Raw genomic sequence first — 23,039 nt, 5'->3', positions numbered from 1 at the left:
ATGACCTAGTCACAAGCTTCACTCCTTTATATGAAGAAGGTCAGGGGCGTTTCTGGATTGATAGTTTGGGATTTAAATAAGTACTAGCGACCCTACTTTGTCTAGCACCAGTAGAAATTATCAACAGGTAAAGATACCAGCAATGACTGGCCTCCATGTTTGATTGACTGTACTGAATGAGTAGGGTAGTGAAATATAAGGAGATGAAAAGTAGAGACTACAATCATTATGCTAGAAAGAACTTGACACACATCTAAACTTCACTTACCATTTAAGAGTTTTCATAGAATACCACATTTTAAAGTGCCATTTCCTCAAAACAAAACATTCTGTAAATTCCAACAACTATAAAATAACCTATTTGTGTTTAGAATGTTTCTTGTTGTAGATAAGACCGTGTTCCTTTTCTGTGTTAGGGAATATTTATCTGCCTAAACCAAGATGAGTTGTGATTTCTACATATGTGTGCATAATACCTTTCACTACACTATTTATTGAACACCTATGTGCCAGGCACACAAACGACCTTATCCTTAACACAAAGAACTGTGTGTTTAATTGTCCAGTCTTACAGGTCCTGACAGAGCCTGTGGCACACAGTTCTCTTGGCCTTAAGTTAGGCTCTAACCTGTAGGTGAAGATGCATCACCTCATTTGTACGTTATATACATCAACTTAATCTGTCTCCCTCACTGTTTTCTAGCACTAAACTTTTTTTAGGGTTTCTTTTTAGTGTCTCTTTCCAGATTTTTTTTAAGGAGAGGACTTCCTTCTATGATCACTCATCACTAGAACTTGATGCAGCTTGCCCTCTGCATCTCTATAACTGGCAACCATCTAGGTGTTTGATGACCAAAAAAAGGAAACATACTTAACGGATCTTTCATAAGATTGCTCAGAAAGTGATCATGTACTATTTATAGCAAGGGGCACAAGCTTATTATTCTCTTCTAAATTCTAAATCAAGTAACCACTATCAATCTCAGCCTTTAAAGGCCTCATAATTCAAATTCCAACTAAATTGTCTCTTAGTTATTTAACAATCATTATTTTTAGAGCAAGCTGTCTTTAGCAAAATCCTGATAAGCTTACTTAAATTTTTTTCTTTTTGGGGAGGTCAGATAAGAAATGAATGTGCTATGATTTGAAAAATATGTAACTTCTCCCTTTTACTTTCTCTATTAAACAAAGTTGTGCTCTCTTTCTGACCAGAAGCCCCAACCAAAAAGCACAAACCATCACATGTTCTTTCGTACACCAGACCAAATGACAACCTTATAATGGAAAAATAAGCTATTGCTAAATAATACTCTCCAATTTTGTTGAGATTAGCTTGAAATATGCCTGAATTGGGAAATATGCCCCTTGAGTGACAAAGCCTATTTTCCCATTTACAAAGGAGAAAAAAACCATAACTCTTTAAAGCACTATGCGGTTAAAAACATTGGAAAGGAAATTAGCACAGCTATCACTCTGATGTGATGCAGATAACAAGGTAAGATTGTAAATACACAAACTGTAGTATGGAATTTAATTTTATCTTTATGAAGTATTCTGAAATCAAAGACGATAATACATGCATCAGGCACATCCAACAGAAGACTTTTACAATGGTTTACATTTCCTTTTTATTTATTCCTTGAAACTGCCCATATTGCAGGTTTCTCCTGGATGAAATATGGAACTGAGCAGATTCTTTTTTCTACAAAATTATGGTATAAACTTGCTCAATTTTCTATCTTATTGCTAATAAACCTTACAGGCGCACAGTTTGTAAAATAAACCCCTTAAGGACTGAATGTGTAGAGCATGCTGCAAGGTACAAGAAATAAGCTAAAAATGAGCATATAAACCTACATCCGGACCAACACAGTACTGAATGCTGGCAAACATTTATCACAACACAGGGAAAAATTAATAAAAAGAGATACAGTTCAGTCCTGAAAGGGTTAAATAGAAACCCTAATATATTATTGTTTCTAACCATCCATCCCACATTACAGTGCTTGAAAACAAAGTCAAAAGTCTGGCACAGAAAATTACACACATTTGTTCAGTACTCATCAGAAACAGCTGCTTTTGAAACCAAAAATAAGTAACTTGGTTAATAATTGAACAGCATTTTGTTTCAAAAAGGAACCCCTCCCCACCACGGATTATCTGGTTAAACATGACTAGTTTAGTTCTCAAAAACTGCATTGCAAATTTTCTCTGAGGGCAGAGATGGTACCAGTTTCATTAAAAAACCAAAAAACTAACCAGTTATGATTACAAATAAGTCTGTGCAGTAAGAGTGACAAATATTTCACTAATACATATACGAGGATGCCTTTAGGTGCCACAGTTTAAGAAAAGTCAGCAATAGATTAAATATTATACTAGTGTTTAACTCTAAAATCATTCAAAATAAAAAGGGCATTTTGCATTTAAAGCCAATCTATGTGATCAATTCAATTGAACTATATTGGATCAGACTCAGCTTCTAATGCATATTTTTAGAAATTGCATAGGATCATGAGAGCATAAGATACTTTTAAAACAGAATTTTAAAAAACCAAAACACTTGAATGTACTCTACTTTAACTGAAATGGTTACCATTCTGAGAGAGTCTTTATGAGGGAAAATGACCAGCATCTCTAAAAATGCCACCATTGGCGGGAGGGGCCGTGTTCTACTATAACCAGAGGACAAAGATCCTATAAATTATACACTGAAAATGATTCACAAATCCATGAAAAAGACTTTTTTTAAGCAGCTGACAAAAGAATTACTGCTAAACAATACGCTACAACAGACAAATCATTTTAGTCTTTAGTTTGTGGTATGTAGAATGGCATAAAATAGCAGGGGCAATGTCTGTGTAAGTACATTCTTAGACTTAAAAAACAAACAAACAGGGAAAGGATTTACAGTCTAACATTTCAATTATCTTATTAAAAGAAATAAAGAGCCAAAATAAGATATAGTTAAACTGTAAAAAAGCAAAAGTTCATTTTAATAAAGTCATAAACTTGAAAAATTACTTTGAGTTGCAAAGCTGGGTAAGGAATAGTTTGTTCTTTAAAAGCATCTCCTCTGTTATCAGTTAATTTAATAGAATTTTGTAACTAAATACCAAACCTGGGAAGTGGAGGAAACTTGTGGCCCATTAAAAGTAAAGCAGCACTGAAAACATTTCCACGCTCTGAACAAAAACACCATGACTCAACAGAAAGAAGAATAAATACTACTCGGAAATAAGCAAGTTTGCAAGAAAAAGCCAGTAAACAGTTAAAACAAAGAAAGATAAGGCCACAATGAATTCTGCCCTTGATCACTGAAACAGATTTAAAGAGTGAGGCAGGAGTAGCTTACAAGAGAGAAGCTAGTGACTGGAGCAGATCTGAAGAGAGAAGGCTATCTATAGTATAATGCAGCCTGTGAGTAATCAAAAAGGCTTGCAGTAAGAGAAAACCACAATGACTTTGATTTAACCACTAACATGTTTTACAAATGACTTCCCCCTTGAAAACTGAGGAAAAAGTGATTTAAGGACATTAGGAATTGTATTTACAATGGCATAGTCTGAGCAAAAGAATAAGTGATGGAGATAGCAAAGCCGGAAAAAAAAAAAAAAGCTATTTATAATGAGGTTTAAAAAGGCTACCTATGGAAACTTTTTCAAAACAGCCCAGGACACCAGAAGGACAATGTTCTGTATGGAAACACTGCAGGAAGTTAACAGTTTTGCATTCATAAGGTACTTGTGGCTCCTGTTTTATGGGACAGTAAAAGCTTACCACAGTCTAGAGGTAGTTTTTACTCTAAGAAGGATGATTGTATTACTAAACTATGACATGACACACGTAGTTCCTGTACTACATGTCGCCCAATGAGTCTGCTGCGATTTCTGAGAAACTGAACAAAGGCATAACCAAAGCGCAGGAATGGAAGCCATGTAAAACTGGTGAGCCTGGCATGCACGGCCAACACACAACCCTGAATGCAACGAAATCTTAACTGAATGGAAAAGAAATGTTTTCTGAGTAGGAGACAGTTGTGAAGATGCTCAGTACTGGGGAAGAGAAAACAAAAAACCGCAGGGAGAGAAATGGAAAGGTAAGTTACACTTGCATTTTTATAATCTCACAACTATCTGTTTCTAAAGTACTGTCTTCCAGCTACTTTAGTTGGTCATCTAATAAAAGCGTCATGTTTTAAGGTTACAATGAAGTTTTGGCCTAGGCTACCAAAAAACAAAAGTAAAAACAACGTGCTCTTGCTGAGATTTTACTCATTATACAATAAGGGCACCATCTACCAACTGGTAGCAAATACTTCTCATGATATTTTTTAGTCATACGCCAACAAGGCAGAAAACACCCTGTTGAATGAAATCACTGGGAACATTACACGTTCAAAATAAAATGTTTAACTTACACATAATACAAGTTATGTACAAGATTAGGAAGGGGAAAAACCTGAACAAATTCTGGAAAATGTAGACACATTTATGCATGGGAAATGGGGAGAGAACACCTCAAATACCAACATGTCCTGTGCCATTAACTCATTAATGACTAAATGGCCACATTTAATTCCATGTAAATGTTAGAACCTCTTGGATTACCACTATAAATACATATTTTTTAAAAAAGGAGAACATGGAAATAACTACCAACAGTGTCTGAGAATAGAGACTAAGTTAACGTACATTGCATGTATTGCAGGCAAGGCAGAGGCATTTTTTTAAAGCTTTTGCACAGACTTCATATAATCTTAAAAAAAATACGCAGGCCTTTACAAGATTTGACTTGCTGAAATCCGAACAATTTCAACTCATGAAAAGTCATAAGACTTCAGCTTTAAAAAAAAAAATAAAATAAAAATGACAGTTCCAGCCTTAGACCAAGAAAACCTGGAAGAGTATGGTACTTAAACAAGCATGGTCAGGCTTGGAACCTGAATGTACTTAAAGAGCAAAAGCTCACAGGGGGGCGGGGAAGAGAACAACCTATTTGGTAACAAAGGTGTACTATATACTGTGATATAAAAAAGGTATGGTGAAAATGTACCTTTACTAAAGCTTATACAAGTTCCTTGGTCCATAAAAACTATGTTAGATTTGTGTCTTCTAGTTTGATTAACTTTATTCCAGCCACATCTCTATTTCTTGGCCATTTAAACAAAACCAAACAAAAACCAACCAAAAGTAACAGCTGAAAAAAAATCGATTTCCAATAGTTTGTACATTTTGATGGTTTTTTTTTGTTTTACTGTGGCTTCTGCACTTCAAATCAGCACTTGCAGGTAATGGGGTTTTCGAATAGTATCACCTGGTATGAAAAGTTTTCCCAAGAAACCACAAGATTGTTCACTTTTTTCTTTCTTTCTTTTTTTTTGTCAACATTTCGCCACACTCCAGTCAGTTTAAGTCCTAGCAAAAAGACGGTAGTTAGGACACCACTGTTGCTGTAGATGATGTGACACTGGTTGAATTTGTGCTGACGTTTGTGTAACTTCCCTCGCTGTTTGTGTTTGATTCATTAGGGGGCACTTGGCTTGAGTTGGCTCGAAGGATTGCTCCCGCAGCACTGCAATGTGGCCGTGGCCCTGGTTCTGGTGTGTAGGTAAAGGTAAGGCTGGTGGAATAAATGATTCCATCATTACGGACCAAAGTTACTGGAACCTGGACTGGCTGTCGGACCCATCTCCAACCTTCTCGGAATGCAGAAATGTCTGGGACAACACAGAGCATACTCTCTCCACATCTGAGGAGGAAATATAAATTACTTAAGAGCAAGGCAAAGTTTAGAACTGAAACTTAAAACAAGATTGCTTAATACATTACAATCAGTATTAGGAAGGAATCTCATGTACCCACCCCCATCAAAAACTCTGGATGACATAGAAAGTTTTATCAAGTACCTGTACATAGTTTCAGCTTCTACATCCCCAAACCACACTCGTAAATTTGGAGTGAAATTTTGTCCCGTAAGTTCAAGCATTGCTACGTCCCCACCGCCATTCAACTGCAATTCACAGAAAATTAGAAGAACATTGAGAAAACTTTTCATTGTTCATTAAAATACGCAGATTAGTTTCTCATTTGACTGTCATTTGTGAAAAAACAGATAAAAGGCTTCTTTTAAATGACATGATTATAAAGACAAAGTGAGCTAAAAACATCTCAAGATAACATACAAGTTGATTTAAATTTAAATTTTTTTGCATAAAAGTATGTTCCTCCTATTTTCATTTTTTAATCAATGAATGATGTATAACAAAATCCCCAAATCACAAAATTTGGAGAAAAATCAAAATTATCGTGAAATAAAATTATGCCAAGTCGTATCTAACAGCAGTTGCAAAGAGCTAAAAGTCAACTTGTGACTAAGTGGTCTCACCTGAAGACTTTCTACGACAGGCACTGGCGTGACTGGGGCAAGGACAGGGCCCATCCCCTCATAAAAGGTATACTCTGCCTTATCCGTACTAATGATTGTCCAGGAAGCTCCATCATTTATCATCTCTTTATTTGGTTCCTTTGGGCATGGAGTGGCCTTATGAGGAAAGAATGTTTAGAAATTGAGTTTTATATACAATGCAGTCTAAGACAATTTTAACAAAGTAACACTCACAGTCGCCAGCCCTGGTGCTCTATCTAGTTAGCGGTTAAGATTCGGCGCTTTCACCACCGTGGCCTAGAGCTCATTTCTGGTCAGGGAACCACACCACCCGTCTGTTGGTTGTCATACGGTGGTGGCTGCATGCTGCTGTGATGCTGAAAGCTATGCCATCGGTATTTCAAATACCAGCAGGGTCATCCATGGTGGACAGGTTTCAGTGGAGCTTCCAGACTAAGACAGACCGGAAAAGAGGACCTGGCCGCCCACTTCGAAAAAACTGGCCATGAAAACCCTGTGAACAGCAGTGGAGCACTATCTGATACAGTGCCAGAAGGTGAGAGGATGGTGCAAAAAGCCTGGGCAGGCTTCCGCTCTGCTGCACACAGGGTTGCCAGGAGTGGGAATTGACTCAAAGGCACTAGCAAAACGCTCATAGACTGGAGTTAATATGGGAAGAATTTAAAAAAAATTTATCAACTTCCCAAGCATGGTGCTTTGCCTATCCCTAAATAAACACAAACAGAATATTAATGTGGAAACCTCACATACAGTTTTTATTATAATAAGAAATATTTCAGTGACATATTAAATAACTAACAATAGCTTTTAGAATAACCACTTAAAGGTACAATAGTACCTATATAATTTCTTTAATAAAAGATCAGTATCTGTGATGTTAATAGCTATTTAAAACTCGTTTAGGCAGCCCTAAGAAAGAGAGAGAATGGGAGCCCCTCATGCTTAGAGAACAGCAGGAAACGCCTATACTTTCAGCAAGAGGGAACCAAGATGTGAACCGGCAATCCCCTACCTCCACCTTAAAACACCTAGACCAGTCCATCAGTGCTGAGCTGAGGAGAAGGGCTTTGTGTGACCATTGCTCCGGAACAGGTCTTCAGCTGTTTATAAATGAGCTTCACATGAAAATGTAACTATCCTATTAAACCATCTGCCCTTGTCCTAAATATCCTCACGAAAGCCTTCTGAGTAAACGTGGTTAAAAATTAGCTTTTGAAACTTGTCATCATTACTATCTTGGAAGACCCCAATTTACATGTGATGCGAGTTATGAACCCTCCCCCTAAACATAATGCATCTATACACAATGTCTGCACACAATTTCAGGGGATTCACTGAACACCCAAAATCTACTTTGGGATAATCTAAGGGGCTTTTTGTTCCCCAGAATTAGATATTAACTGCTTCTCTGAAAATATTTTCACAGTTTTGAGTTCTTTCCTGAGGTGGGACGACCACCACGTCTGAGGACCATATGAGTTAACGACCCTTGGACTTGAGATAAGGCTCTGAACACAGGTTCGTGTATTTGGTTACAATTAATATTAACCGAGTTTCATGTTTCTGTATGCTGCTAACCTAAAAGTCTGCACATTTTAGATTTTACCAGTAACCTAAAAACATACCTGAAACTGGATTATTCTTTCTTGAGAAAGGCACAAGTACATTCTTTCTGTATCCTTAAGGTAAAATGCACATTTATGGAGTTGTGACACAGGATCATCTGCATCCAGTAATGCAGTCTGCTTATCAACTTTCCTAATTATCTATATTTCAACAATTAAAAAAGACAAAGTCATCACATATGTAGAGTTTTCATTTTGTACAGTCATGAGTACACAGAAGATGCTATATAATAATACATCACAGTTATGTGTCATATACCTACATATACAGAAACATTTATAAACAACAAGGCTAGGTATAAAAAATACTTTTAGATTGCAAGCATGTTAGAATGTGGAAACTGTTACCTTCTTCCATGAACACCTGAAAAAATAGGGCAGGCAGACACTTGTTTTCTAGATAGTGGCTTTTCAAACTTTAATGTGCATACAAATCATCTGGGCTTCTTGTTGAAAATACATCTGTTCTGATCCCACAAATCTCGTGTGGGGCCTGATATTCTGCATTTCTAACAAATTCCCAGCTGATGTTAATTCTGTTGGTCTAGGGACCATACTTTGACTAGCAAGTTGAGATGACCTTTCCAATAATATACAATGACCAATATTCCAACATCAAAGGAAAAACTGTCTCTAAAGGCTACTGAGGGTGTGCTAGGCAGTGCAGTCCATTATCATACTGATATCTTTTAAAAACTTAAAATAGATATCATTTTGCAGATTAGGAAACAGGCTCAGAGAGGTCAGGTAAGTCCCTCAAAATCACCTGGTTAGTAGCCAAAGGACCAGAATATAATTCCGGGGCTGGCTGCCTGCCCAGCCTGAACTCTTTCCACTACACTCTACAATTTTATAACTCAAATATTCCACAAAACACATACAGGTATCGGAAAGATTATCCTATCAAACCTTAGATGTCACTCGTCACATAGAAGGTCACTAAGTGTTTGATGATTATGAAGATCACTCCCAAGAGCATACTAACACATTAGAATTATTTCTCATCTAAAATCAAAAGTAAAGAAAATCCTTCCTTGATTACATGTCCCTGTCCCTCCCTCTCATCACCCTGGTTCTCTGCTCCCTTTCATAGCACACTTCTCTTCCTCACTGTCCAATCTCCTGAAATCATTCCAGCCTTTTATGTCAACATCTCCACTACAATTGCTCTTGTCGAGGCCACCAAGGACTTCCAGACAGATGAATCCCAGGGGCACTTCTCTGTCCTCATCTTATTAGCTTTCTCAGAAGCATCTGACACATTCTCCTTTCGGGGATACCCTTGTTCTAGCTGGCCTTTAAAGTGCCCCAGCTCCTCAGATCTCTTTACCTCTCTCCATACTCTATACTTTCTACACTATAGAGAGGCTGCTAACTCCTAAATTTACATCTCCAACCCTATCCTCTTTCAGGCACTCAACCTGTATATTTAATTACCTATTCAACAGTTCCACTTAAGATGTCTTATAGCCATCTCCATCTTAATCAAAAACAGAATTTTTGATTTTCTCCTAAATGTAATCCTCCCCCAACTCACAGCTCAATAAACGGCACCACCGTTGACTCAATCCAAAAACCTTAGAGTCATCCTTGACTCCTTGCTTTCTCCCACACCCAGTCATCCATCCTGTCAACAAATTCTGCTAGGTCTACTTTCAAACAAGTCAGTCACCTCTCATCACCTCACCATGACAATCCTAGTCTAAGGGACCATCATCAACTCTTGCCTGAATTACGACAAAAGCCCAATCACCTGTCTCTCTGCTTCCACTGCTATATCGCTATGCTTTCTTCTCTACAGAGCAGCCAGAATCATCCCTCTAAACATAAATCAGCCGTCATTCCCTTTTTAAAACCCTCCAGTGGCCTCCTATCACACATAGATAATATGAAGTTCTTACCCTACATACAGAAAGGAACTCTACAAGATGTTGCCCATGGCTACCTTGCAGTCTCCTTTCCTGCCACTTGCCCCCTCCATCCCTCCTTCAGCTCTAGCTATAATGGCTTCCTTACTAGTCCTCACACACATTCCCGTTTTAAGTTCTTTTCCCACTCATTCTGTCTGCCTGAAATGCTCCTCAACCAGTCTGTGGTTCTCCGACTTCATTCTGGTCTCTGTTCAAATATCCCCACTTCAAAAAGACTTCTCTGACCACGCTAAGCACTCCCTCAATTCTCTATCCCTTTATCCCGTTTTAATTTGTCTTCATATCACTTGTATTAACCTTTTAATACATTTTATGAGTATTTCTTTAGCTGATTTTTGTCTATCCTCCTACCAAAATGTAAGCCCATGAGGACAGGAAGTCTGTCTTTCTCACAAATGCATTCCAGCATCTAGACAGGGCCTGGCACATAGAGGGATCAAGAATATTTGCATGTAGGACTGTAATTTGCTCCACAATGAACATCCTTAACAGTAACTACTCACAGTTTTGTGAGGATTAAATGAATCAATATATGTAAAAGTGCTTAGAACAGTGCTATTAATATTATGCAATATTATTAAAAATCTCAATCTTCAGAGTTAACATTCTTCATATTTACACATTTTTAGCTCTGAAGTTTATTAGTCAGAATATTTGTCATTCTAACTACACCAGCATTAATTTTTGAGTTCAAAGGGAGACAGTACACTTTCAGCAATTATAGCTTCTAAGATAGTCTGTGAGACTAATTAAACTCAAGCAAAACGTTTCAATTCAATGTTAAAGTCTTAAAGCTATATTTAAATTTAATGAAGTTTGGATTTTAGAGAAACAACTGATTTTTGAGTGGTATAAGTCTAAAGCTTCCTGTAAGTCTATAGCACTCACTCATGCTTCTCCACCATGTAAGAGTCAAGATTTGTCTACACTACTGTTATTTGTATACACCATTGTTTCTCCACTAGCTAGTAATTATAAGCACACTGGAATGTGGGCCATGTTTGGGTCAATTCTATCCCCCACAATAGGTCTTTGGATACAGACACTGCTAAATGACCTGGCTCTCACCAATAAAGAAATCAAATATGTCCACTACTGTTTGTCACAAAAAACTTGCTTTGATCATTCTAATTAAAGAAGAGGAAAGAATCTGAGAAACCAGGTAGTACGAACATTATAACTTAAGCTATGTGTGTGGTGAATTCTACAGTCATAAAACATCAGGGGTTACTCCAACCAGCTCTCAGTCCTCTATGCTAGTTTTGTAGATTGTCGGTACAGTATTTACCATATTTCTGAGGTAAACTGATGCAGCCCTCAAGGAGAGGAAACATATCCTATTCATATTCCTAGCACTGTACCTGGTAAATGCCCAGTAAATGCTGACTGAGTTCATGTCACACGTTAGTTTATCGAACAGATCTTAGATGTCCCCAAACCTCTGGAGTATCTGACAACCTTGAGGACATGGGATAAATGGCTAACTGGTGTTTCTTGTTAGCTGGCTAGATCTACATAGAGTTGTGCTTGTTTTGAAAGTACCCTAAAAACAGGATTTCTCACCAGGACATTTATCCCATTGAAACTTGCTTGGAGGGACAATGTTTTCCAAGCAAAGATCTCCAATTAGGTTGACACTCTAGGAAGCATTCATAGCAACTTTCAGATATTAAAGCAGTATTATCCTTCTTAAAAAGCATATGAAAGCTATACAATGCCTCCTTTGAAAAATGTACCTTCATTGAAAACTGTGTGTAGGGCCGGCCCCGTGGCTTAGTGGTTAAGTGTGCGGGCTCCGCTACTGGCAGCCCAGGTTCGGATCCTGGGCATGCACCGACGCACCGCTTCTCCGGCCATGCTGAGGCCGTGTCCCACGTACAGCAACTAGAAGGATGTGCAACTATGACATACAACTATCTACTGGCGCTTTGGGGAAAAAAAGGAGGAGGATTGGCAATAGATGTTAGCTCAGAGCCGGTCTTCCTCAGCAAAAAGAGGAGGATTAGCAGGGATGTTAGCTCAGGGCTGATCTTCCTCACAAAAAACAAAAAAAAAAAGAAAAGAAAACTGCATGTAAACAGAGGTAAAGGAGGGCAGGAAATAGTGCAGACTATCTAAAGCCTTTCTATGACTTTGAGGAAATGAATTCCGCAGTCACAGAACCTTAGTATGTTAATGATGGTACTCCAACTTTTCCTAAGGCATTCTCTAGGTCAGTTTTTTTATTGTAACATTTTAATAATCAGAGCTACATAGTTTTGAGTGTTAAAAACATTCAATTAAAGATGACTTTCAAGTAAGGCAGACTACATGAAATTGTAAGTGAAAACATTATTTTAAGATTTGAGCCTGGCTTCTAAGTGGTCCATATGTAGGCTGTTGCTGATCAGAAGCATAAGCCTCTGAATTGTGCTTCTGTAGTACAAGCATTTAATGCCACAGCAAATAAACACTATCCTGGGAATAGACTGACACACCATGAAGGAGAAGAGAAGAACTCGAGTAAATGTTGATTTGGTTTGTTTTTTCGTTTGTGTTTTTCCTTCCATTTTTTACACCCGTCTTTCCTTACCTTTATCCTTTTTATTGTAATTTGTCTCAGTTTTAAGATTTTATAAATTAATATTACTACACTTCATAATTTTAGCTTATTAAGTTGACATGGGAAATAAAATCACCTATACAATCATGACATAGAAAAATAAAACAAAAACAATAAAGAGAAATGATGCATTTAGAAAATTATAGATCAACCCAGCCCCTGCTGAAATAGTTCCAGAAAATATAAGCCAGTGAAATATTTCACCAGAGATAAAAACATAAAGCATATTCAGGAACGGTAATACTATATGTTCTTCTACTACTACATGTTCTTCTACTCACCCAACCCCCCAACCTGACTGTGAAGCAAACTTCCTCATAAATCCCCTCTATCTCTAATATAACTGAATTGTATTGTTTCAGAAAGGAGGAGGAATATGGGGGAGGGAGTCTAAGCGCTTTTGCTTTCATTTTGCCAAGAAAAGCAATTTTTAGAGTTTCAAGATGTTCCTAGTAAACAAAAAGCCCTAAACATTATGCTTCTTTCCCAGAGTAAGAAATATCAATTTTATTTAATTTTTAATAAATCTATCTTCTTGTGGGAGAGTAAATTAATACCAATTATATATATATATTTTTTTATAATTTTATTTATTTATTTTTCCCCCAAAGCCCCAGTAGATAGCTGTATGTCATAGCTGCACATCCTTCTAGTTGCTGTATGTGGGACACGGCCTCAGCATGGCCAGAGAAGCTGTGTGTTGGTGCGCGCCCGGGATCCGAACCCGGGCCGCCAGCAGCGGAGTGCGAGCACTTAACCGCTAAGCCACGGGGCCGGCCCCTATATTTATATTTTTAAAGAAATAAGAACTCCTATGTTTTCAAAACTTGGTCCTATGCTGGGATGCAGCACGTATCACAAAAAATGGATACAGAGTTATCTGCGTTAGTTAAGACAAGAAATCATAATGTAATTTTACAGTGCCCTCTATCGAATATGAATTACACAACCAAAAAGAAAAACACTACCAAAATTTATTAGAAATAGTATAACAGGAAGTCATTAAGAACGCATTCCTAAACATTGGCTAATTGCCTTAAAGCGTTTTTTAAATAAGGTGGGAATATAATTGCCAATTATAACTAACAGTGATTACTGAGATACCTTTTTACATTAAAAAGCATGAAACTGAGGTGTATTTTTCCATTTGAATGTTGTGGCATTTCTGTTCTCTTAATTTTTACTACACTGCCATTAAAGCAAAAGGAGAGCCATACCAATCTCGGGAGTGCCATGCCAGTAACTGAACACACAAGTTTGACTGTCTGTCCATAATGGATGTAGCCATCACGAACTGTGAACTCTTCTCCTTCTGATTCATCATCATCCACTGCAGTAGAGTGGAAAAGGAGATCAAATTATTATCTTTTAGAATTCATTAATCTGCTTAGGAAAATGACACATCTTAATATATCCATCCGTACACCTTATTATCAAAAAGAATTTAACGATTTCACACTAAAAACATCAAATGCACATTTTTATACTTACAGAGATGAATGTAAAACGCTCCCCACTGCTGAGAACTGGCATGGAAATTACCACCTTCTACATGCAAGTATCTGGTACTAACTGTCTGGGATCGAAGTCGATTAAACAGAGCCACCTTTGTTCCTGAGGCGATGCACACTGCAAAGGAAAAACAGCTCCTATTTATGTGATTTGGGGAGGAAGGGGAGGAAGAAGAGACCCGTACCCGGCGAGTTATGATTATTCTTTATTGTAATTTAATAATTAAGAGATTCTGCTAATAATTTTTTTAACCCTCCAAGAAAATACAGATGATACCCCTCCAAAAGGTAACTTTCATTAATAGTGTCAAGCTAAGGATATAAAATATGTCCATAAAAGTAATTTTTAAATAAGAGCTACACAGTATGTTAAATGCAGTGCTGTTTATTAAAGGTAAATTATTTTTAAAATAATAAATATCCAACAGTAGGAAGTTGATTAAATTATCATATCATTCACCTATTTAAATAATGTGTATCTAAATGCATTGGTAAGAAAATATCTCCCTGGATTATCACTGAATGGAACGGCAGACTATAAAACACTCTATACTGTGGTTCTATTAGGTAAATATATATATTTTTATATGATTGCATGTGTTTCCAGGTGTTCACAACCAATTCTGTGGAATAGATTCCTAGAGAGAGGTCTTAGAAGGATCTTTACCAAAGTTGATGGCAATTGCCTTTGGATATTGTGATTTTAGAGATTCTGATTTCTTCTAAATGTAAACCTTAAAATACAGCAATTACATGAAATTTCTTGAAAAAAAAAAACCACCACATCTATGCAAGCAGGAAAATATTCTGAAAGTGAAGTATGTTCTCTGACATTAAGAAACTTACAGTCAATAGAAATACAAAGTTAAAGAGGTTAAATAAAATCCTGTAATTTGAATTGGAAACAGCCTGAACACATGCATTACATTACATGCCTCCTGACGCAGGAACACTCTACCTCTATGAAGTAGGCCTTGCCATCCAGCAACAACAACAAAACCCAAAGAACAACAATTTTAAATCTGATCAAGCTTCTAAATTAACCACTGACAAAGAGGTTTTCCTCGACCAAACTTCAGACAGGCTCCTCTGAGCCCTCGTTTGCACCAGGCCTCCCCCTTGGGCCCTGTCATCAGCCTGCCTTGCACAGTTACTGCAAGAATCCAGCTAAGTCATCCTCCCACCCTAGATATCTGACAAAGTTCCTCATTCCCCACCCTTTCTATCTGATCACCTAGGCCTACCTTTACCAAGAATCCCCCTACCCTCTTAGTAATTTTCCATTCACTGACTCCCCTCATTCTGCTCCTTGGCTATAAATCCCCACTTGTCCTTGTTGTATTCACAACTGAGTTTAGTTCTATACTTTTCCCTATTGCAATAGTACTGAATAAAATCTGTCTTTACCATCTTTAACTAGTGTCTGGCTCTGTTTCTCTTTGACACTACCAATTTACAGAAAATACACTCAATTGCACCAAGGAAAGTAAATTAGCAAAATCCAGTATGTGGAAATCTCTCATGGCCAAATAACTCAGTCCTTTGAATAAATAAATTACAAGAAAAGACAGAAACCGAGAGATGGAGAAGGAATCCATAGACAAAAAAATACTCAAAGATACGTCAACACAACATATATTGTAATATCTGGTGGACGTTATTTGAATTTTGATTCAAAAAATGTGCTAAAAAAAGACATTTTAGACTAGGTATTTGATGACATTAAGAAATTATTTCTTTTTATAGTTGTTTTATGTTTGTTTTTATGTTATGATGGTATTGTGATTATACTAAAAAACCAGAGATCTTTCAGAGATACACAGAAATATTTACAGACAATACGGTGTCTTGGATTTGCATCAAACTAAAATGAGGGGAGAGGAAAGTGGGGTCAGGGTAGGTATACAGATGAAAATGAATTAAGCTTGGCCTGAAGTTAAGCTCACTGTCGAAGTCAGAGGATGAACACAAGAGGTTTCATTTCATTATGCAACTGTGTACTTTAGTATGTTTGAAAATTTCCACAATATAAAGTAAATGATGACAATAACAATGACTGAGTGGACTAAAAACATCCAATATATAAAAACTCATAAGTTCATAATAAAACAAAACACAAGCAAGCAAACAAAACAAAAATCCTAAAACCTCACTCGTCATCTTCGAAAAATACCATTGCTATTCTGCAAATTAGTAAACAAGAATTTATCCTGCCTGTTCTCTATAGACTACATTTGAAGCAAACAGCTAACACATGCAGAAGTTACAAATAAAAGAATTAGAAAAATCACCATTTTGCAGCCCGTAATGAAATACTGGATTTGAGCAGCCGTCATCAATGGCTACTAAAACCATCAGGTTAAAGGCTGCTGAGGAACTTCATAACGATGAATTAGGCTAACAACACCTCAAGTTACGATAACCAATCTTAACATGACAAGAAGTGGGATAACCAGATGTTATACGACTTCTGATCAGATGGAAATGAACATATATAGAACAGCTGATTCTAAAACAAAAGTCTTTAGGTCTAACCATCAGTTTATGGAAAATACGAGAGAGAAACATGTAATCATCCAGATCCAGAATATGGAAATTTCACAGAAAAAATTACCCAGTTTCCCCAACAAATAAATGACATGAAAGAAAAAACAAGTTAGAGGGAGAGAGAAGAAACGATTACAGATTCAAATATATGGACCTTGTTTGGACCAGGTTTGAACGAGCCAACTGTTTAAAAAAAACAAAACAACAAAAACACAACTGTAAAAAGATATTTTTGAGACAATGTGATAAATTTGCACATGGATTGGCTCTTAGATGGCATTAAAGAACTACTGTCAACTTTGTTAGGTGTAATGATGTTTAAAAAGAAAATTATGTTAGAGAGTCACTATTGCAGAAATGGTTGAAAGGATAGGATGTCTGAGATTTACATTAAAAAATTTCAGCAGTTGGAGGAAGAGGTAGGTAGGTGTTGGTTGTGATGGCGACAATGAAGCAGAATTTGTAAAACCTACTGAGGCCAGGCGGACAGTCACCTTATACCACTTTCTCCCTTTAACGTAAGTTTGAAAGTTTTCATACCAAAAAGTAAAAAAAAAAAAAAAAAAGAAAAGAAAAGAAAAGAAAAATGGGTGTAGGGATTGAAATGTGTAATTCAAACAGCATTATCTTTGGTAGTACAAAAACTTGCTGATGAGACAGTAGTCTCTGTCAGAGCAACCATGTTAAAAATTTTGTTTAGGTTCTCATAATGCCCTTCCAAAGCCCATTTGATATAATAACAGTGTTCCTCAAAGGGGTGCTTTTGACATTCTCAGTGGATCAACTCTGTGTGGAATAATAACTATCCTGGGCATCACAGGACATTTAGCATCACTGGCCCAAGACGCCCAATGCTAACATCACTCCCTCCAGTCACAATGACAGCAAAAGGAAAAAACTCCCCTTTTTCTAATGTCTCTGGGGAGCAGGGAGGAATCAACTCTGGCTGAGAACCACTTCCCTAACCATTGAAGTGATATTGTCAATTTCAATTAAGAAAAAAGAAGAAAATAAAGCAGTGATAATAACTGAATGTGACATTTTCAGATAAAGTGAGGGCCATAAAAATATTGGTAAAGAATGAATTGGATACCGAAAAGCAATTTTTAATTTAAAAAATCGTTGAATTTGTCTTATTAATTCATGTTGGTAGTTGGGCACAAAAAAGAAAACTCAAGTATACATACGGTCAGCATTTTTCAATGACTGCTTCTTTTTGGAAGGTTTGGAGATGACTTTTATCCGCTTGCTGAGGAACACACCAATGTCATCACTGTTGCCATAGAACATCTTTACAGACAACATGAAGTGCTTTCGCTTGTCTGAATCAGATATGTACAATGTTTTGGCGGTGCAATAGTTCTGTGAAAGAAAAGGAAAGCTTTAATAGCACCAAAACCTTGTTGGTTATGTACCTAGAATTCTGTATGGCTGTGGCAACAAGGTTTGATTATGCTTAAATGCAACAATTTCAATGAATTGCTGATAAAACCAATTGTAAAAATTACTGAAATTGATCTCTGAAAACAAAGTTTCCCTTGTCAAGTCTATAAAATACTAACATTGTGATCTATTTTACGCTCGCAAAAGACCGTCTTAAAAATACGTTTCTTGTTTTATATAGCTCTACATCTATTTTGCAAAATTATCAACGTTACAGTATAATTTTTAAAAAGAGAACTTTACAGTTAAAAAAATCCATGACTGTCTTTCGGCAAAGAAAAGATATAAAGAAGTCTACCAAAATTCAATTGAATTATGGAAAAGATTTTAGCAGTGGTCCTTCTCAAAATAGTGCACACAATGTTTTTCTTTACACATCTGAATACTAGAGTGACCCCCTGTTAAGTATGAGAAAAACAATGTTAGACTAACTGGATGATTATAAAATATTTTATGCCAGAAAGGAATTAGGAGTATACTTTATAACTATTTTTAAAAAATGGTTAACTTCGTCCAATGGGATAATTCATATTGTATCACCAAAAGAATTGAATTTAAAGGTACTAGAGAAAATAAACACAGCAAGGTGTTACATCAGTTTACCAGAAAATAAATTCTGAAAAGACAGGATTAAAGAGTTGCAGCACTTGCAAAATAGCAAAAGACACTTAGAAATGCTCCTAGTTCAATACTAAAATCTTGTCTCTTCCCCTGATCCTGGTGATTTCCTTTTCCAGATCTGGGTAAACAATGCTCAAACACAGCGTAAGTATTTAAAATATCTGAATTTTATATTTAAAAAAAAAAAAAAAATCAATGCTCTACTTTAAAATTAGGCTAAACAAGTTTCTCTGACTACCTCTGCTGTGTGTCTCTTTTAAAAAGTAAGGTAAATGCCACTCATTTAGGAATAGCTAATGTGCTCTAGGTTTTAATCTTTAAAATTTTACTCACAGGCAATTTTAGTAGCAGAACAAAAATTATGCCACAGTTTATTTCATTTCTCAACAGCAAAGTTATATAAGAAAATTTAGGTGCCATTTTGAATATTTTACACTTAATTAAGTTTTTATAAATTCAAAAGTGTAGTAAAAGCTTTGAGAGGTTTTTTCTGCAGAAGGCAAAATTAAGATACAGCTAATAATAGTAATAAGAAAAATAAAAACAATAGCACTTTGAACTCACACAGCTCCTTTCACCCAATGATTTCCAAGTGCCCAGAGATGCTGTGGCAGGAGCCCTGGGTCTGCTGTACTTTATAAAGCACTGAAGGTCAAAGAAAGCCTAAACTATGGAATTGTTCTGCAAGACAAGACGAAGCCTAGAAAAATCAGTATTAATATACTAAAGCAGCCAGTTGCAGGGAACAAAAAGAAAATGTGTATCTAAACTAAAGCAATTACATTCTAATGGGAAAACTTAAAAATGTTGCGATCCCTTAATTTGAGAGTTAACATTAAGGAATATGATCTATATGGGAAAAAAAGAGAAAATACTGAAATCTAGCATAAATGATAAGATAGACTGGCAAACATGAAAGGAAAAAAGAGCAGAGAAGGTTGGATCATAAGACCTACAGACAAATGGCTTATTCTGTTTGGAAAAAGCAAACACACACATATCTCCCTAGAAGGAAAAGAAATATATCCCTAATTACACAAGTTAGTAGTTTGAATCCACAAAAAATCATATGTGAGATAATTTTATTAGAACTATTATTGCAGACATATTTGAATTGTAGAATTTGAATTATAGAAACAAAACAATGCTAACAAGAGAGGAGTAGGGGATGTAATTTTTAAAAATAAGAAAAACACAGTGTGCTAATTAAGCAAAGTAATTAATGTTGCATAGCTTACCTAGCTCCAACTACATAAGATGTAAAATTGAGGAAATGAATATTTAGCAAATTAAAAACATCATTAAATGAAATCTCAGATCCAAAATATTAACAACATGCAGTCAAATGTCATGACCACAAAAATAAGGGCTATATAAACCAGAACTTTGTTGTAATGATTAAGTACAAATAGTCAATAATGCAAAATAAATATCCCTTCTTTTTCAATATTGACTAATTGTACCATTCAATGAACAGACTGTTGAAAGAAAATAGTATTACCTTAAATGAATGGAGGTTAAGTGAGACTGACAGGAGCAAAGTGCCTCTTTCTGAAGCTCAGCATCCCAAGGCTTGCGCCATCTTTGCCTAACTGGGCCCAAGTTCTTACACCGTTATGCTCCAATCACATGATTATGCTGATCTCTCTGCCTGGAATGCCTTCTGCTAACTCTCAACAGTCTTACTTTATATAGACTTCTCTAATAGCATTTTTCATTAAAACTAAACATTATAATTTTGGCTTATAGACATTGCACTACCTATCAGTAGGTGTTTTAACTACTAGTTAAACTAGTAGTTTAACTACTAGTTAATGCTCGAACTCTCAGGTATTCTTTTCCTCTTCTGCAAATTTCTAGGGCTTGGGGAAAGGACATAATGGTAGAAGTTGAAGAAAGACATGCTAAGATCCGATGCTGGGGAAGGCAAGTGGGGATGCTGTTTGTTAGGTATTACCTCCCTTAAAATTGCTGGAAGTTAGAATTGGTTCAAGTGACCAAAGAAGTGCAATCAACGCAATTATATTACACTGGTAGCTAGAATCCCTGGATCTCACTACCTATCTGATCTAATTAGTCATTCATAGTTCCCAATGTCTAGATGTATAGCTTGGAGACATACAGCTCTGAGACTTTCCATATAACAGGAAAATAGATGAGACAAGGCTAAGGCCGATCAACCAAAACATTAAATCCTTTAATTTTTGGTGGAAGGGCCATAATTTAGAAATATTTTTTACTGCTTTTTCTTTTAAGATGAAACAACCTTTATTATAATAAGTTTTATCCCAAATCTAATTTAAAATAAATAGTTGACAAGTCTTACTAATAAAATTTATAAAAATACAAATGACATAAAAATATTCAAATCTGAAGGAGGTTGATATTAAGGCTTATTCTTAATGCTCATTATCTGTAAAGTGACTAAAATTGAATTTGAGAGTACAAATTCCCTAGCTCACTACCTTCAACCTTAGTGTCAACTACAACACAGCAAACACTAAGATCTTCAACAAAGATTTACTGAATGAGGAAACAGCTTTTTATGCACTATTTTAAAAGACATTCATGTGGTCATTGAGATCAGAACTAACCATTGTTAGTTTATTTTAATATCAAGGAAAAACAAAATAATAGTTAAATGCTAAGACAATAAAGAACTATTTTTGAATACTGAAGGTACAGATTGAAAGGACTGCTTTTTAAATTCATAAAACACAATTAGTAAAACTAATTCACAAATTTCATTCCTTGGCAAAATAATCAAAGAAAGTCCCCAAAAGTGTGAATAAAGCTCATTGTGGCTGTTCTTGTCTATAGCATAGTTCTGCTCCATAATGAAGCTAAGTAAAACATTTATGATATTTATAACCCAGGTAAATGCTTCTAAGAATTAATCTGTATCGCTTTGATTCTAGTATAAGACTAAGATTAAGAGAGTAGAGTAAAACATTATTGAATTATGTATTTTCATTGTTATTTGAGTATCAAACCCCTGTCAGACAGATGAGCAATTAGCCTCCTAAATTTATGATTGACTTCCAGTGGCAATCTGATTCATAGCCTGCGAGAACTGATAACAAGCAGAGGAAGCTTGCTGTGTGCCACCTTTAGATGTCAATAGCTCAAGCTCCATGAATCATGATGAGAACACAGCTATCTGAGAAGTTTACTTCTGGTTCTGATTTATATACATTCAAGAAATTGCTACCAACAGCCATAAAAAAAATCACTACCAAAAGAACAAATAAGGAAACTACCTTCTGGGATCATGGTGCCTTTTACAGGGAACCAGCATAGTCTTAATTTACCTTTCCTTCCAAGTTCAGCTGCTGCATTTCTTGGTCACTATTTCCTATTCCAATAAACGCACATGGTTGAGACTCTTGTTCAGAACAACCATCGCGTTCCATTTGTTCTTTTTTTTTCTTCCACCCACTGCCCATAAGATACACACAAGGAGGAGGGCAAAAAAACCTGAAATGAAAAAACAAAAACACACAACCCAAACACAAACAATGCAATTAGATTCAAGAAAGTACTTCCTTTTCCTGAACATATGAATACAAAATCATATTGAACTACACTAAGTTACCTCCTAATGAAACATTTTGGTGAAGCCTCTTATAATGCAAATAATCATGTCCACAGCACAGAAATCAAGACTTCCACAAAGACTACACTTGTTCAGGTAAGGTTCTTCTATATTGGAGTTATGTATTCAGTTAGACAAGATACTTTTTAGAGCCAAGAACCTCTCTTTAAATTTTCACATAGCTCAGAGTTCTGAACTACTGGAGTTCAGCAAATCCGATGTATTCTAACATGTTACAAAACATGATACATTACCACAGAATCTGCAATTGCTGATTAGGGTCTACTCAAAAGGATGTTATTATTAATTAATGACATTATTGTTATGGATATTACACTTAACTTTATTTGGTAATTAACCTACTTTATTTGGTAATTAACCTGGAAAATTGAATTAGAGCAATGCCCAAAGCAGAAACTTTCAAAATATTAATAAAACTAAGCAAGAATTAAAAGCAAAACGGATCTTTGGATTACTATGCTTTATATATCTTACACCCTGAACACCTGGTGTATGTGGATGACTGAAAGAACAATACACTGTATTCTTCTTTTTTTTTTTTTTTTGGTGAGGAAGATCAGCCCTGAGCTAACATCCATGCTAATCCTCCTCTTTTTGCTGAGGAAGACAGGCTCTGAGCTAACAGAGCCAATCCTCCTCCTTTTTTTCCCCAAAGCCCCAGTAGATAGTTGTATGTCATAGTTGCACATCTTTCTAGTTGCTGTACGTGGGACGCGGCCTCAGCATGGCCGGAGA

The 23,039-nt window shown here is 36.2% G+C and overlaps 1 protein-coding gene across 4 annotated transcripts in view; it reads right to left on the bottom strand.

Annotated features, from left to right (window-relative positions):
• Nucleotides 1-1,611: 1,611 nt before the first annotated feature.
• Nucleotides 1,612-23,039, bottom strand: part of RBPJ (recombination signal binding protein for immunoglobulin kappa J region) — a 111,653-nt gene continuing 90,225 nt past the window's right edge. For all 4 annotated transcript variants that reach the window (XM_058546847.1, XM_058546846.1, XM_058546844.1 and 1 more), the window contains 8 exons: nucleotides 22,000-22,165; nucleotides 17,812-17,986; nucleotides 14,058-14,195; nucleotides 13,784-13,896; nucleotides 8,034-8,174; nucleotides 6,388-6,543; nucleotides 5,909-6,012; nucleotides 1,612-5,751 (listed from right to left, as the gene is read on the bottom strand). In XM_058546847.1, coding sequence (XP_058402830.1) covers nucleotides 5,436-5,751; nucleotides 5,909-6,012; nucleotides 6,388-6,543; nucleotides 8,034-8,174; nucleotides 13,784-13,896; nucleotides 14,058-14,195; nucleotides 17,812-17,986; nucleotides 22,000-22,165 — 1,309 coding nt within the window. In that variant the 3' untranslated portion in view covers nucleotides 1,612-5,435. The remainder of the gene's footprint in view (nucleotides 5,752-5,908; nucleotides 6,013-6,387; nucleotides 6,544-8,033; nucleotides 8,175-13,783; nucleotides 13,897-14,057; nucleotides 14,196-17,811; nucleotides 17,987-21,999; nucleotides 22,166-23,039) is intronic.

This window comes from Diceros bicornis, chromosome 8 (assembly GCF_020826845.1).
Source record: "Diceros bicornis minor isolate mBicDic1 chromosome 8, mDicBic1.mat.cur, whole genome shotgun sequence".
In the NCBI taxonomy this organism is placed as follows: Eukaryota; Metazoa; Chordata; class Mammalia; order Perissodactyla; family Rhinocerotidae; genus Diceros; species Diceros bicornis.
This window is presented reverse-complemented; position numbering and strand designations above follow the sequence as displayed.